At 40.5% G+C, this 13902-nt stretch overlaps 1 protein-coding gene across 8 annotated transcripts in view; it reads left to right on the plus strand.

Annotated features, from left to right (window-relative positions):
• Positions 1–3349: 3349 nt before the first annotated feature.
• PIGG (phosphatidylinositol glycan anchor biosynthesis class G (EMM blood group)) overlaps positions 3350–13902 on the plus strand; it is a 74652-nt gene continuing 64099 nt past the window's right edge. For 6 of the 8 annotated variants that reach the window (XR_011091032.1, XM_068666084.1, XM_068666086.1 and 3 more), the window contains exons 1-6: positions 3350–3603; positions 3684–3889; positions 4425–4634; positions 6046–6234; positions 7884–8025; positions 10527–10739. Coding sequence is in view for 7 of the 8 variants with exons in the window: in XM_068666084.1 (XP_068522185.1) it covers positions 3444–3603; positions 3684–3889; positions 4425–4634; positions 6046–6234; positions 7884–8025; positions 10527–10739 (1120 nt within the window). In the remaining variant the exon portion in view is untranslated. Of the gene's footprint in view, positions 3604–3683; positions 3890–4424; positions 4635–6045; positions 6235–7883; positions 8026–8524; positions 8741–10526; positions 10740–13902 lie in introns of those variants that run through there. The other 2 variants (XM_068666085.1, XM_068666090.1) reach the window with 2 other exon arrangements.

Genomic DNA, 13902 nt, shown 5'->3' on the forward strand with positions numbered 1-13902 from the left:
CTCAGCTTTGAAAGTCTTGGATTTTTATTAGAGCTTCACTTAATTGATATGCTATGCACCCCTTGTATCTAAAAAAGGTAGCTTTTACTTATACCTGCTGAACTTGGTCACTGTCCCCATTTCTGCTTCTCCTGTGTTTTCCCAATACAGAATTGAATGCACTAGGGACAAGTTCAAGAAGCATCACTCTGATTACAGAAAAAGGATGCTGGTTGAAACTGCCAACATGAGAAGTTGACGTATCTGACTGACCATGCCAGGTATGGTAGAAATGTACAGGTTTTACACAAACACACGTGAACACACACACACACCTATTCACATGTGAATTACAGTTAAATTACAACTTCAGAGGGAGAATTCGAGGCAGTTCAAAGAGGTAGTAAACTGTGGATCCCCAGAAGTTACTGACATAACACCAGAGATCAGAGAGCAGGGCTGCATGGGAATCATTCAAAACACAACTAAGTTAGACAAGGGGAAAGGAGAAAGAAAAACTAAGTAAAATGGAAGGGTATTGCCTGTATTTGAAATGGGAGGAGAGGGTTAGGATTGGGCTCCCCTCCCCTTCCCTCCTCTCCTCCTTTTTTTTTTTTAATCTTTTTCTTTTTCTCTTTTATTTTTCTTTCTTTCTTTTTCTGTAAAATGCCTACAGAAATGCACAGCAATGAATGTGAGTATATTATGCTATAATAGACCTGTAAACTAATAGACAATTACTCAGTAAGACCTAACATCCTGTGCTGAACAAAGATTATTTTTTTTTCTAGATATTTGATGCCCGAAGTAAAATGCAATAATAATTAACTTGAAAACCTGTTGCTGTAAAAAAAAACCTGCCAAATGGTTCTAGGGAGACAATGGTGATGCTTCTAAGTAAGTGCTTAGAGATTGCTACTGAGGAGTGTGAAACACGTGCCAGCTGGTGTATTCATGTCTGTGAAGAAATCCCTTTGAATGAACACAGAAACAGTAAATCCTAAGTAGGAATCTGAGGATATGAACCATGAAGAAATAATGCAGTGCTTGTGGAATTTCCACCTTACTCTTAAAATGGAAAGTCATGTAATGTTTGCTAAGAAAACAAAAAGAAAGACATTTCTTACTTGCTGTTTTGAGACTTACAAACACTGCCTGCATTAATGTGTCTCCTATTTGTTAGTTGGATTAACCTTTCTAATCTTCTGTTTGAACAGTCTCACTCACTGGTTCAAGTTTTAGAGGAAAGGTGAAAATGCCCATTAAAAGTAAGAAAGTGAAGAAAGCAAGAATGCCCATTAAAAGTAAGAAATACTGCTCTTCTGGTTATACAGATTATGTGACTTTGAGGTCTGATACATAAAAACATTACAGAGCTTGAAGCACACATACAATGGACTAGCCAGAAGTTTCCTTTCACCTTTTCCTACTTATTTAAAGTCTTACAGATCCTCTCTGAATTTCATTGCACTGGCCGTTGTCAGCTGCTATTTACAGAGTATTAATGCACATGGGACTTTGAAGGCTGTGCTCCTGGAAATAAGCTGACAACTGTAAATACAAAAACACTTTTTTTTTTTTTTTTTTTTTTAAATTTTATTTTTAGCATAATGGCTTTGCATCTTCCTAGCATCTTGAAATGTTAGAAGCAGTCTGAGAACAAGCATGACCAACCTAAGTAGGAAAATATTTTAAAAGCACGGTACAATGCATTTGGCCTGTCTTTACATAATGCAGACCACAATGCAGACATTATTGTTTGCTGTGGAAAGTGGCCCAGGAGGAAAATTGCCCTAGTGCTCAGTTACATGGTGCTTGTAGAAACGCATCAGCATGTACATATATATGAGATGAAGGCTGTAAACATGAAGTGCCACAGTGGCATCAAGTCGTAACACGGCTTTGCCACAGACCACAGCGTGCTAAGCCCTGGACAATGGCACAGGCAGACTGTGGGTGGCTGGGCACTGTTCCTGTCAGACTGGGGAAAACCTGCAGCTCACTGGAAAGGGTTGAGTGGTTCTGCATGTGGCAAAGAATGTGCCATGTCCTTCTAGCAAAAACGTGAGGCCTACTCAGGTAGAGATGCGAAGTAACATTACTTGAGAGAATGAAATTGTGAGTTTTGCAGCTATCTCCCTTTATCAGTGAACACAGCAAGACAATTTCCAGAAAATTAACTTTTTAAAGCCTTCTTTTCTACTCGTTTATCTTCTTTCATCCGTCATGACCCATCTGCTACAGTGTTTCCTTTCCAAGAAGGGAGGGAAGAAAGATTCTGCTTGCCCAACACATGTAATTGGCTTCAAAATTTCCTTCCTAGCCTGTCACGGGGGTTGGCCTCTTCTTGTAGATAACTAGTGATAGGACTGGAAGGAATGGCCTCAGGTTGTGCCAGGGGAGGTTTGGGTTGGCAGTGAGGAGACATTTCTGCTCAGACAGAGCAGTCAGGCACTGGGACGGGTTGCCCAGGGAGGTGGTGGGGTCACTGTCCCTGGAGGTGTTCAAGGAAAGGCTGGATGTGGTGCCTGGGGACAGGGTTTGGTGGTGACATTGGTGGCAGGGGATGGTTGGACCAGGTGATCTTGGAGGGTTTCTCCAACCCTAATGATTCTGTGACTGTAGAGGAAAGAGCTCACAGTGCCGTTAATTTCTGGAGCAAATGTTGGCTCGTAGCACAGGTTGCGCCGATGTGAAAGGGTTCAGACCACGCAGGGAGAAGGGTGTGGAGGCAATTACAGGAGAGTGAGGGTATGGTGTGGCATGGTATGGTATGGTATGGTATGATATATTGATGTTTAGATGTAAAGCTTAGGGATGTGGTTTAGTGGGGACTGTTAGTGTTAGGTCAGAGGTTGGACTCGATGATCTTGAGGTCTCTTCCAACCTAGAAATTCTGTGATTCTGTGATTCTGTTATGGTATGTTATGGTATGATATGTTATGGTATATTATGATATGCTATGTTATGGTACATTATGTTATGATATGTTTCATGTCACATCATGTCACTAACATAACCATGGCCAAGCTGTGCTCCTGCCACCTTGGCTCTCCCCTTGGCCACGCCCTGTGTCCCCAGCACAGGATGCCCTCTCCCCGCCGCCATCAGGCCGCGGCCGGGCACCCGAGGGCTGCCCCATCTCCTGTCACTGCGGCCTCCCCTCCGCGCTCTGCGCCGCCTGACCCCTCCACCGCCCCGTAGGCGGCCATTCCACCCTTTCCCCCTCCACCTCCCCGCTGCCTCCACCTCTACTTCCGCCTCCGCGCCGCGCCCCTCAGGGAGGGGCGGAGAAAAGCGCTCCCCGCCTGTCCTCCAGCCAATCCCCGCGCAGCGCAGGCGGCTCCGGCAGCCTCCGATTGGCCGCGAGCGACGCGTGGGCGGGGCGAGCGGAAGCCGCGCTCCGTGCCCGGAGCAGGGCAGGGGTCCGGGTCCGGGTGCGGGTGCGGGTGCGGGTGCGGGGGATGCGGCTGCGGGCGGGGGTGCTGGCGGCGGGCTGCCTGCTGCTGCAGGCCATGGGCGTCGCCATCTTCCTGCGCGGCTTCTTCCCCACAGCCGTGCGCGCCCGGCCGCGGGGGGGGCCCCCAGGGGACGGCCCCGCCGAGCCCGCCCCGCCCGGCTCAGGTGAGGCGTATTTTGCTTAAAAACGTTGAAATTTTGTTGATAGGTGTATATATATTTTCTGCCTGGCGTTGTTTCTCTAGGAGCGGTGTCCAACTGGAGCGCCGTGCCCCCGCCGCTCTTCAGGAGGGTGGTCCTGGTGCTGATCGACGCCCTGAGGCAGGACTTCGTCTTCGGCCCCAAAGGCAAGCAGTTCATGCCCTACGCCACGCAGGTCATCGAGAAAGGCACGTCCTACAGCTTCGTCGCCGAAGCCAAGCCGCCCACCGTGACTATGCCTCGCATTAAAGTAAGCGCCGTCCCATTCCCCGGCTGTCTTCCGGCCAACATCACTTCAGTTGGTGCTACTCATTGCGTTCCTGCAGCTTCTGACAGCACGCCTAGCTGCACATACCTTTATATTATCATCAGGTTGTTTTTGCAGACTTCAATTCTTAATTTCTGTTTTGACCGTGCTACCATTTGTAGTGTTATGTCACGTTAGTTTCGCTTAGGCCATCTAAACTGTCTTGCTGGAGTTCTGCTGAACTGGTAAATGAAACAAATTCCAACTGGGATAAAAAGTGGTTTTGCTACTCACTAATTACGAAAAGATATTTACTTTTCTGTTAATCAAGTAGTATTTCTGATATCAACTAGTAGTGTGTTGTCCCAGTTGATATAATGTGGCATGGCTGTTTTACTTTATTATATTTCTTCATTGAAAGTGTAATCTTTTTCCTCTCTGCTTCATTACTTCCCCTTATGCTAATTTTTTATTCTGAATACTGAAAAGTTCTTAGTTTCTGTTAATACATCTCCTTTTCTTTTCTTGTTTTGTGCAGGCCTTGATGACAGGTAGCATTCCTGGCTTCATTGATGTTGTTGTGAACCTCAACTCTCCAGCTCTGTTGGACGACAATCTGATTTGGCAGGCAAAAACAGCTGGGAAAAGAATAATCTTTTACGGTGATGATACTTGGGTCAAATTGTTTCCAAAGCATTTTGTAGAATATGATGGAACAACATCCTTCTTTGTGTCAGATTTTACAGAGGTGAGAGGCTTTTTGTAATCTCAAGTTAAATAATGTATGCACAAACACATAGTGACATCTGAAAATGAGTGAAACTATAATTGTTCAGAAACGTGAACCTGGCAATTAAATAGAAATTGGGTTGTATATTTTCAGTATTGATAATGTGTAGCAAAGTTCCTCTGGCAGAGGCAGTGGAGAAATGTTTGGATGATACAGTAATAAACTCTGTTTGTTACAGTTTGTTCAAAAATGCCACTATCCATGGTTCCAGCTTCCTATCACATTTTTTATTAATAAAGGCCATCTTTAAAAGGCTTCCTAACAGATAATTTTATTCTTCCAGATCCATACTTTCTATAGTATTGTATTGCTTTTGCAGGTGCAAGATGGGCAATGTTTCAGTATATTAGAAAAGAGGGAATATAAGCAGGAGATAAAACAAATTGTGAAAATTTTTATTCTGGGATTACTAAATGAGTCAGTGGGCTAGCAGTTCTGGTTTGTATTTTGAACCTTTGATTTGCAAAACCTCAGGCCTTTATCCTGGTGCTACTGACATCAGTATTTTGTTACCATGTTTAAGGAAGTTAGGCCCAGTATGAATGGAAGATGCTTTAACTGGTTATTGTAAGAAAGCCTGCTGGAAGCTTCAACGTGGAGAGAAAAAATGCAAATATGCTGCTGGGTCTGTGATTACTTTTGCTCTCAATGCTTCATGTGTTTTTTGTGCTTTAATGGTCTCTCACTCAGAAAGAAATAGCATTTTAAAGTTTTTTAAGATAGTTATATCCAACAAAGTCAACAAAGTAAGCTTTGCACATGCAATATTAAGTATTTTTAATATTTAGAGGAAATATATGCAACTAAAAATGAGTTCTCAACCTAAGCAGGAGAACTTATGAGGTAGTCCCCAAACAGCATTTTTCAAATCTTCCTTCTTTCTTCCTATGTGGTCAGTTCTTTTTGTCACAGTAAATGAAATCCATTTGTGTTTACATAGAAGCTAAAAAATGAATTGAAAGATCAGGAGGGCTTTCTTATTCCTTTGCTTCCAAGCTCCAAAGAGATATTGTTTGATATATCTGCTCCTCTGAATTGATGAATCAGGAGTGTAAAGGATGAAAGTGACTAAAAATGTCTTGTTTTAAAAGTGTCTGTGGAAGCATGTCAATTCTGTTTTCTCTCCTTGTATATAATATGATCCTTCACAAGCAGAAGGGATTGAAATGGGGTAAAGAATCTTTTGTAAGACAGAATCTTTGACTCTGGCATTGAAACAATCAATCTGTTTATTTTTTTTCTTTAAATTTGAGTGGCTTTAGTTCTCATCAGCTTCTACAGAACTTCCATGGCTATTGAGATGTAATCTTTCTATGCTTTTTACAAGCATAGAAAGTATTTTTCTAATTGTTTTTCTTTTATTTCTGAGGTTGATGATAATGTTACCAGACATTTGGACAGGGTGTTAAAGAGAGAAGACTGGGATCTCCTAATACTACATTACCTAGGATTGGACCATATTGGACATGTGACTGGGCCAAACAGCCCACTAGTGGGACCAAAACTTCGTGAAATGGATAACATCCTGAAGAAGATTCATATTTCCCTTCTTTCAAAGGTAATATATCTCGTTCTGAGATCAAAATGTGTTATTTATAGAATAGCATTGCATTAATATTCTCAAAACAATCGCTTGTTCAGGGGTAGGCGTTTATTCCTAGACCAAAGTGAGTGTTGTTCTTTTTCCTTCCTTGCCCGCTCTCCAGTTAACAATACAGTGTAGCATTTAAGGATTTACTAGCTGACCTTGGTAACATCTGTTAACTGTCCCTTCTAAATAGCTGCCCCAAATAACTGCCCCTTGATGTGCAGGAAGAGGGAAGGAATACAAGCCAAAATTCTCTTATTGATCATGAATAATTCTGATAGTTGGTATGATTTTCCAGTAATGAAATTCACCAGAAGGAATAATAGGTATATGTAGCTATGTCACTCATTTTTATGATTTGAAGGTATGATTAATTCTCAGATGCTGAAAAGTATCAAGTAGAACTGGAGGTAGTAGACAGCATTTCTTTGTATACTAAACATAGCACATTACATTACCAAATCCGAATCTCTTTTTAGAGTTGGAGATACAGGATGTCTCTTACCTAAATACCCTGGATGTTGAAATACCATAACCTTATTCCAAGCGGTCTGAAGTTTTGTTTGCTCGTTTGTTTTAGGCAACTGCAATTCAGAATAGCTACGCTTAAAACTTTACTTGTCTCTTCAGACAAGAGAATAGTGTCAAATTAAAGGGAAGGTTAAATTCCTGATTGCGGAAGTTAAAATCTCATGTGTAGTGTGGTGGTTTTGGCACTGTTTGCCTGTGTGTTACTCTTTTGCCAACATGTGCAAGGCTTTATATTAGGTCTACAATATGGAAAGAATGAAGGCACTTTTCATTTGTGTGTAACAGGTACTGGTAATCACTAATGACTTTGTTATGGAATGACAATATTTATTTCCTGTGGTCTTTGATTTGTTACCTCAGAGCTGTTGAACAGGCCTCATTTATGCTTCTGTTTGTCTTCAGAAATACAGACATGATTTGACATAAGTCACATCAGTTTTCTACTCCAAAGCCACTTGAAAGATTGGGGAAGAAATGCAAATTTAACTTTATTCTTTCTTTTCTCTAGACCATGTTTGAGTTTAAAACTCACAGTCTAAAATGGAAACATATAATTAGTTTTCTTTTTGTTTTACAAATGTAGCTTATTTTCTTTGACCATGCTCAAATATTCTTTAACCCATTGCTTATTGTAAGATTTATAAAATAGGTTTATCAAATCAATATTTTTATATTTTATTAAAATCTCAATGAAGCTGAAGACACTCTTCAGCTGGGGAAAACAAATTTCTCTGGCAGTGCTACTGCTCCTGTGCTCCTGTTTTTCTCACAGAGTATGAGAACCTTTGTTTACTCTATCAGACAAATTCTTCTGACTCTGTAAATGGGTTGTGTTTCTGTTTTTCTTATTTTAGAAAGCTTCTTTGTACTGTTTGTTATATAATGACACATATGTATGCCTTAAGTTTTAAAAGCAAGTATTGCTGCATAACGTTTAGCTGTGGGCATCTCTGCTCTGTGTGTTGTGATCCAATCTTGAAAACTGAATTCATTTCAACAAATATTTATGCATGAAATGGATAAAGATAACAGGGCATTATCTATATGCATACTCTTCTTACAGTAACTTAAATTTCTGTGATTTACAGGAAGGAGAGGCTTCTCTGCCGAGTTTGCTGGTTGTTTGTGGGGATCATGGGATGTCTGAAACAGGTAGTCATGGTGGTTCTTCAGAGGGTGAAGTGCACACACCACTGCTGTTTATCAGCTCTGCTTTCGAAAAGAGAAGTGGTAAGGATCAAAAAACCTTGGTTAACTGAACTTTTTAGAACACATTTTCATGTTTAATTTATATTAGCTCTAGATTTTTTTTTTTCCTGAAAAGTACTGTGGTTGTCTTGTGCTATCACCCTGGCGGTGCTAGAATTTAGCTCATGGTTCATTGTACTTGTATCTGGCAAGATACCACATGTTCTGTGAGACCACTGTGTTTAACTGGAGTTTGCATCTGTGTCATGCTGAAACTGCAGCTTTGACTGTGTAACCACAGACAGAACTAGGTATTTTTCAGATTACAACCTTTGCAGAACTGTCTTACTTGAGTGTTCAGAGCTAATGAGATCTCTTCTTGTCAGGATCATGTAATGATCTGTATTCTGGTAAATGGATTAGACTAGAACTGAAATGTTGTTTGAAGTGAGTTTTAAGCTTTGCCTGTATTGGTCAGAATATTTCCCTGGCCTCCATTCTTCCCTCTCAGATGTCCAGGAGTGAAGAATAAATGCCAATTTCTTATGCTGAAAATAACAGGAAAAAGGAAGGATTGCTCTTGTGAAAGGAAGAGAGATGAAGCAGAGAAAACAGGACCATTGATTAATAAGCATCTAAGGAAAGAACATGGAGCACAAGTATATTTCCTGTATTGGCCAGAAAGTTCATTTTAAATCATTAATGTGAGGTTGTCTTCTTCTGAAGCTCATTTTCTACTTGTATAATATAGCTTAAGGTAAGAGGAAAGAAGGGATTGGTGTGTCTAGCACAACCTGTAGCCTAGCTTACAGCATCTGGCCTAAATAAACTCCTTGACTGAATGAATCAGGGAAATGTAGTTATAGGAGTGAACGTTTTCTTGAAAGTAATACTTCCCCTGCCTTTCTGCCTCTTGCCCTTTTCCATCTGTTTTCCTGCTTGCTGAACCTTGCCTTGCTTATTTTGCCGGATGTTCCAGCAGCACAGTGAAAGTACACTTATCTTTCTATCATTTGTGAAACTGTATCCATCTGGAATAGAAAGGATTGCTTGAGGAGTCCTTGAACTCCTCAGATACAAAAACAAAACAAAGTCAAGAGCTTACCGGAGCTCTCAGATAAGTTTTTGCTTTATAAATGTCATAGGTATGTGTTGACAACCAGGCCAGGAGAGTGTTGATTCTATGCATGGAAACTCTTAGTCAATTGTATTGGGTTCTGTGGTGGTTAATCTGAACATGCATTTTTTTATAATATAATGAAAAATACCTAGTCAACTGTTTTTTTTGAGATCAAGTCTGTGATTTGTAATGATAACCACGTAAGTACTCAGCAGGTTGCTTCTTATTGCTGTAGCAGTCAAAATTCTAGTGATTGCTTCTTATGATCCTACTGTAAATAAAATGTATTGTCATTAATATGGTAGACCTCAAAACGGTAATCCCATGGGTTTTCGTGTTTAATATGTGGTCAGACTATTACTTGCATGGCTTTCTACAGAGATGTCACCCATGGTGACATCTAAATGTGGTTGTTAGTTGTGCTTTTTTGACCAGTTAAAAACTTGCCCTTAAAGATGAAATCTGAAAATTGCAGATGTACAGGCACTCATGCAAAGAGTATTCAGGGATTATAGATGGCATTCTAAACAAGGATGGGATTAATTACAACTAGATGAGAAATGAGAGATGAAGTTCTAATGCTCTTAAAGGGGGCCTTGAGAGTAATAAATGCTGTATATCATTTTTTTTCCATGTACTTAAATCAAAACACTTAATGCCTAAATTTGCAAAGAGAACTACATAAACACAGAGTAGAAAACCTGTTATGTAACTAGTAAGGCACAGGAATCAACAATTGTCATTGAAATCTTAAATGTTTGCATACATTAGTGAAATATCTCACATGGATAGGTAGAAGTCTGTGAAACTGAAGGCTAATCCTGAAAACAGCAGTCAGGTAACCTAGATGACTCTGTGATTCTGTAACGGGATCCTGCACAGAACATTTTAAAATCACACAGTTTGCCTGCCTGGATCTCCAGGATTTGGGCCTCAACATTCCTTTACCTGACCTCTGATTCTGTTTGCCTAGCAGCCTGGTGGAGATTTAGTTATATCAAAAAGCTTCTTGAATGCTTGCAGCATTCATTTTAGATTCTCATACTTCATTCATGGAAAAAAAACAGCCTACTGTAGTATTTTCTATTCATTCTAATATAAAAGCTATCAAACCCTCTCAGGTTATAAACTACGACTTGATATTATTAAGGTGGTCACCTGGACGATCTCTTCCAATATTTGTACTTGTATAACGTTCATATTGTGTTAACAGTAATTGCTTACATTGAAGAGTGGTACTTGCTGAGAATTGAGTAAGTTTTGGTTTTACAACAAAGAACACTCTGTAGATCACTTGAACTGGTTGATCTAATGGCAGTGAACATATTTTTAAATTAAAAAAAGTCTCTCTTGCTATAGAAATAGTAAGGGCCTGTAATTGAAATGCTTTTTCCTTTCTTTTTTATTATCCTGTTGGTTGTAGGTCCTCTAACACAACCTGAACTTGTACAACAAACTGATTTGGCAAGTACACTGGCAGTAGGTCTTGGTCTACCCATTTCAAGAAACAGCGTTGGGACCCTTATATTGCCAGTTGTAGGAGGCAAGACAATGAGGGAACAACTACGTTTCTTGCACTTGAATGGATTCCAGCTTAGCAGGCTGCTGGAAGAAAACACACCTGCCTATGAAAAAGGTAAATCATCTTAAAAAAACAATTTACAAGAGTATGTTTACCTTATAATATGATATTATTTATAACATAGTTTGAGCTTTTGAGTTCAAGAGTATAATATTCAAATTAGCTATTTAATTGAGAGCAGTATTCAGAGGAATTGTGCTGACTTCACTCTTTAGTATCTACTCTGGCACACTGCTTTTGAATAAAGTTTTTTAATGGCCAGTACTCTTAGTAGTAGATGAAAGAGCAGAAATAGTGATGGAGTAAGATTAAAGTAAAACTGCCAGTATAGTTAAATCTCATTGTTTTCATATGTGCTATTTGTGAGGTATCCAACATAAGGCACTGATCCTGAGCACTGTTTGAAAGAAAAACACAATGGAAAGAATTTTCAGGTTTAGAAAATATGCCTGAAGTAATGCTGGGATATAATTTAGTACGAGTTTCTTTCCAGTTCTTTCTTCTGTGTAAATTTGCTTGGAGTCAGAACCTAGTTAACTGCAAAACTGCTAATATAAGGAATGTAAAGCTGTGTTGTTACAGCTATGAGTACTTAAAGTAGAAAACAATATTAAGTTCAGCAAGATGACCATTGTTGAAAGGTAATTCATTCTTGATCTACATTACGGCTTCTAATCATAGTTAAGCCCCAACTGGGTGTCTAACAAAACAAGTACTGCCAATGGTAGTGAAGTGTTAATATCAGGATACATGCTCCCTCTGTTCCCATACTTTTGCCTCTGTGAATGGCTCAAATGGGGAAACTCACCGTGTTGGTGGGGTTCAGAATCAAAAATTCTGACACAGAGCTCCATCTATTTCTGCAAGAGCTGGTGAAGGAGACTGGAGCTTCTGTTTTTTATCATCTATATTTTTGTCCAGCAACAGGTTTTTTTCAACTTATAGCTTTCATTTGAGAAATGAAGATAAAATACCTTAAGATGAAAATGCGAAGAATATAATGCTACTTGCTTGTGACTGTGAAGCAACAATTAATACTGTACTGAAAAGCGCCCATGATGGCGTCCTCTCCTTCCAGTAACAGAGTGTCAGTAACATGGAATTAGATCCAAGTCCTTTTTATGTGGTCTTAGGGTGAATTCTTTGTGTGCTGTACACTTCTTAGGGGCTGTTGTTCTTACAGGGTCCTGGATGTGTAAGTCTGTAGCTTAATATATACCATAGGAAGCTTTGCTTAGGACCATTAAGACTGGCAGGGAAAAGAGATGCCTTGCTGTTCGTTTAGTGTTAAGTTTTGTTGTTGTGGATACTTCAGGACCTAAAAATATTAAAGGGAAAGTCACAAAGTCAGTGACTAATGTTGGCTGTAGTTCATAAGCATGGATAAACTGCAGCAAATGGAGTTCTGCCTAGGAATAGATGATTAGCCCGTTGAGAACCTATGGAACAGGATTAATGGACAGATGGACATGGGCTATGTTATTATGGACAGTCTCATTGGGAAGAAGTAGAAGAGATCTTCAGAAACTTGAGGAAACCTCATGTGTACCACAGACAGAGAAGAAGGCTTCAGAAGCTCTTGTTAATAATTTTTTTTTCCTTCAAGGATCACCTCCTCCAAGCTGAAAAGCAATGTCACTACCATCTGGAGGAAATATCCACATGGAGCAAATCAAACAGAGGTGGCAGGAGGCACGTGTGGATGGGTGTAAAACTTGGATATGAAAAAGAAACATACAAGAAGCAGGAGGGTTGGGTAGCATCATACACATTGTCTGATTATGCAGGGATGAGATTAGGAATGTCAAATTTGGGGTCTATTGAAGAGGGAAACAATAAGTGCTTCCACGGGTACATTAGTAGCAAAATAAAGACCTGGGAAAATGTGGGCCTGGTGCTTGGTGGGTAGTGGACCTGATGATAAAGGATGTGGAAAAGGCTGAGGTAGTCAATGCCTTTTTTGCCTCAGCCTTTACTAGTAAGACCAGGCTTCAGGATTGCTAAGCTTCTGAGACCTATGAAAAAACATGGAGCAAGGCAAACTTACCCTTAGGGGAAGAGAATCAAGGTAGGAAACATTTAAACAAACTGAATATATAAAAGTCTGTGGGGCCTGATGAGATACAGCCACAAGTGCTGAAGGAACCAGGCAATGTCACTGCAGAACATTCTTGAAAATCTTTGACAGGCTTTGGTGATAAGGGGAGGTTCCTGGAGACTGGAATAAAGCAAATGTCACTCCTGTGTTCAGGAAGGACTAGCAGGAGAATTCAGGGAACTACAAGCTAGTTGGCTTTACCTTGATCCTAGGGAAAATGCTGGAGCAAATATTCCTGGAAAGCATTTCCAGATTTATGGAGGATAAGAAGGTGATTGGGAGTGGTCAGCATGGATTTATGAAGTGGAAATCATACTTCGTCTACCTGACAGCCTTCTTTCTACAACAAGTTGGCTGGCTTAGTGGAAGAGTGGAGAGAATCGCATGTTCTTCAGCTTGTCAAAAGCCTCGCTAATGTGTTTGTCTCCCAAAACACACTCAAAGACAAACTGATACAGTGTAGATTAGATAAATGACTGGTAAATGCAATGGACTGAGATGTGGCCAAACTGCCAGGCACGGGGGTTGTGATCAGTGACAAAGCCCAGCTGGTGCAAGTCCCTGGTGGTGGGCCCCAGGGGGCCAGTGCTGTTTAACATCTTCATTAATGACCTGGAGCATGCAAGAGCGTGCCCCTCAGCCAGTTTGAAGATGGTACAGAACTAGGAGAATAATACACCAGGTGGGCTTGATGCCATTAAAACAGACTGGAGAAATGGACTGAGAGGAACCGCATGAGGTTCAGCAAAGAGGAAAGTTAGAGACCAGTAACCCCATGCAGCAGCACAGGTTGTGTGCTGACTGGCTGAAGGTTGGAAGTGTCCTCAAAATATTACCAGGCCCAACCTCTCGTGGGAAAAAGGAGCTTACATGTCCAATCACGTCTTGAAAACCTCCAGTGGCTGGGATTCTACCACATCTTCGGTGAGGTTGTTCCAGTGATTCATTGTTCTCACTGCACCTAGAAAAGCACTTTGGGTTTCTTAATGTGTTCATACCTCACTGTAAGGCAGTCATCTGTAGTTAGCTAGTACTGCTTCCTTCCTATTCTGAACTTCAGAACATTCATCTGAATGATGAACTAGACTTGTTTCTGTAAAAGACACTTTTTTGACACTT

This window comes from Anas acuta, chromosome Z, assembly GCF_963932015.1.
Source record: "Anas acuta chromosome Z, bAnaAcu1.1, whole genome shotgun sequence".
In the NCBI taxonomy this organism is placed as follows: Eukaryota; Metazoa; Chordata; class Aves; order Anseriformes; family Anatidae; genus Anas; species Anas acuta.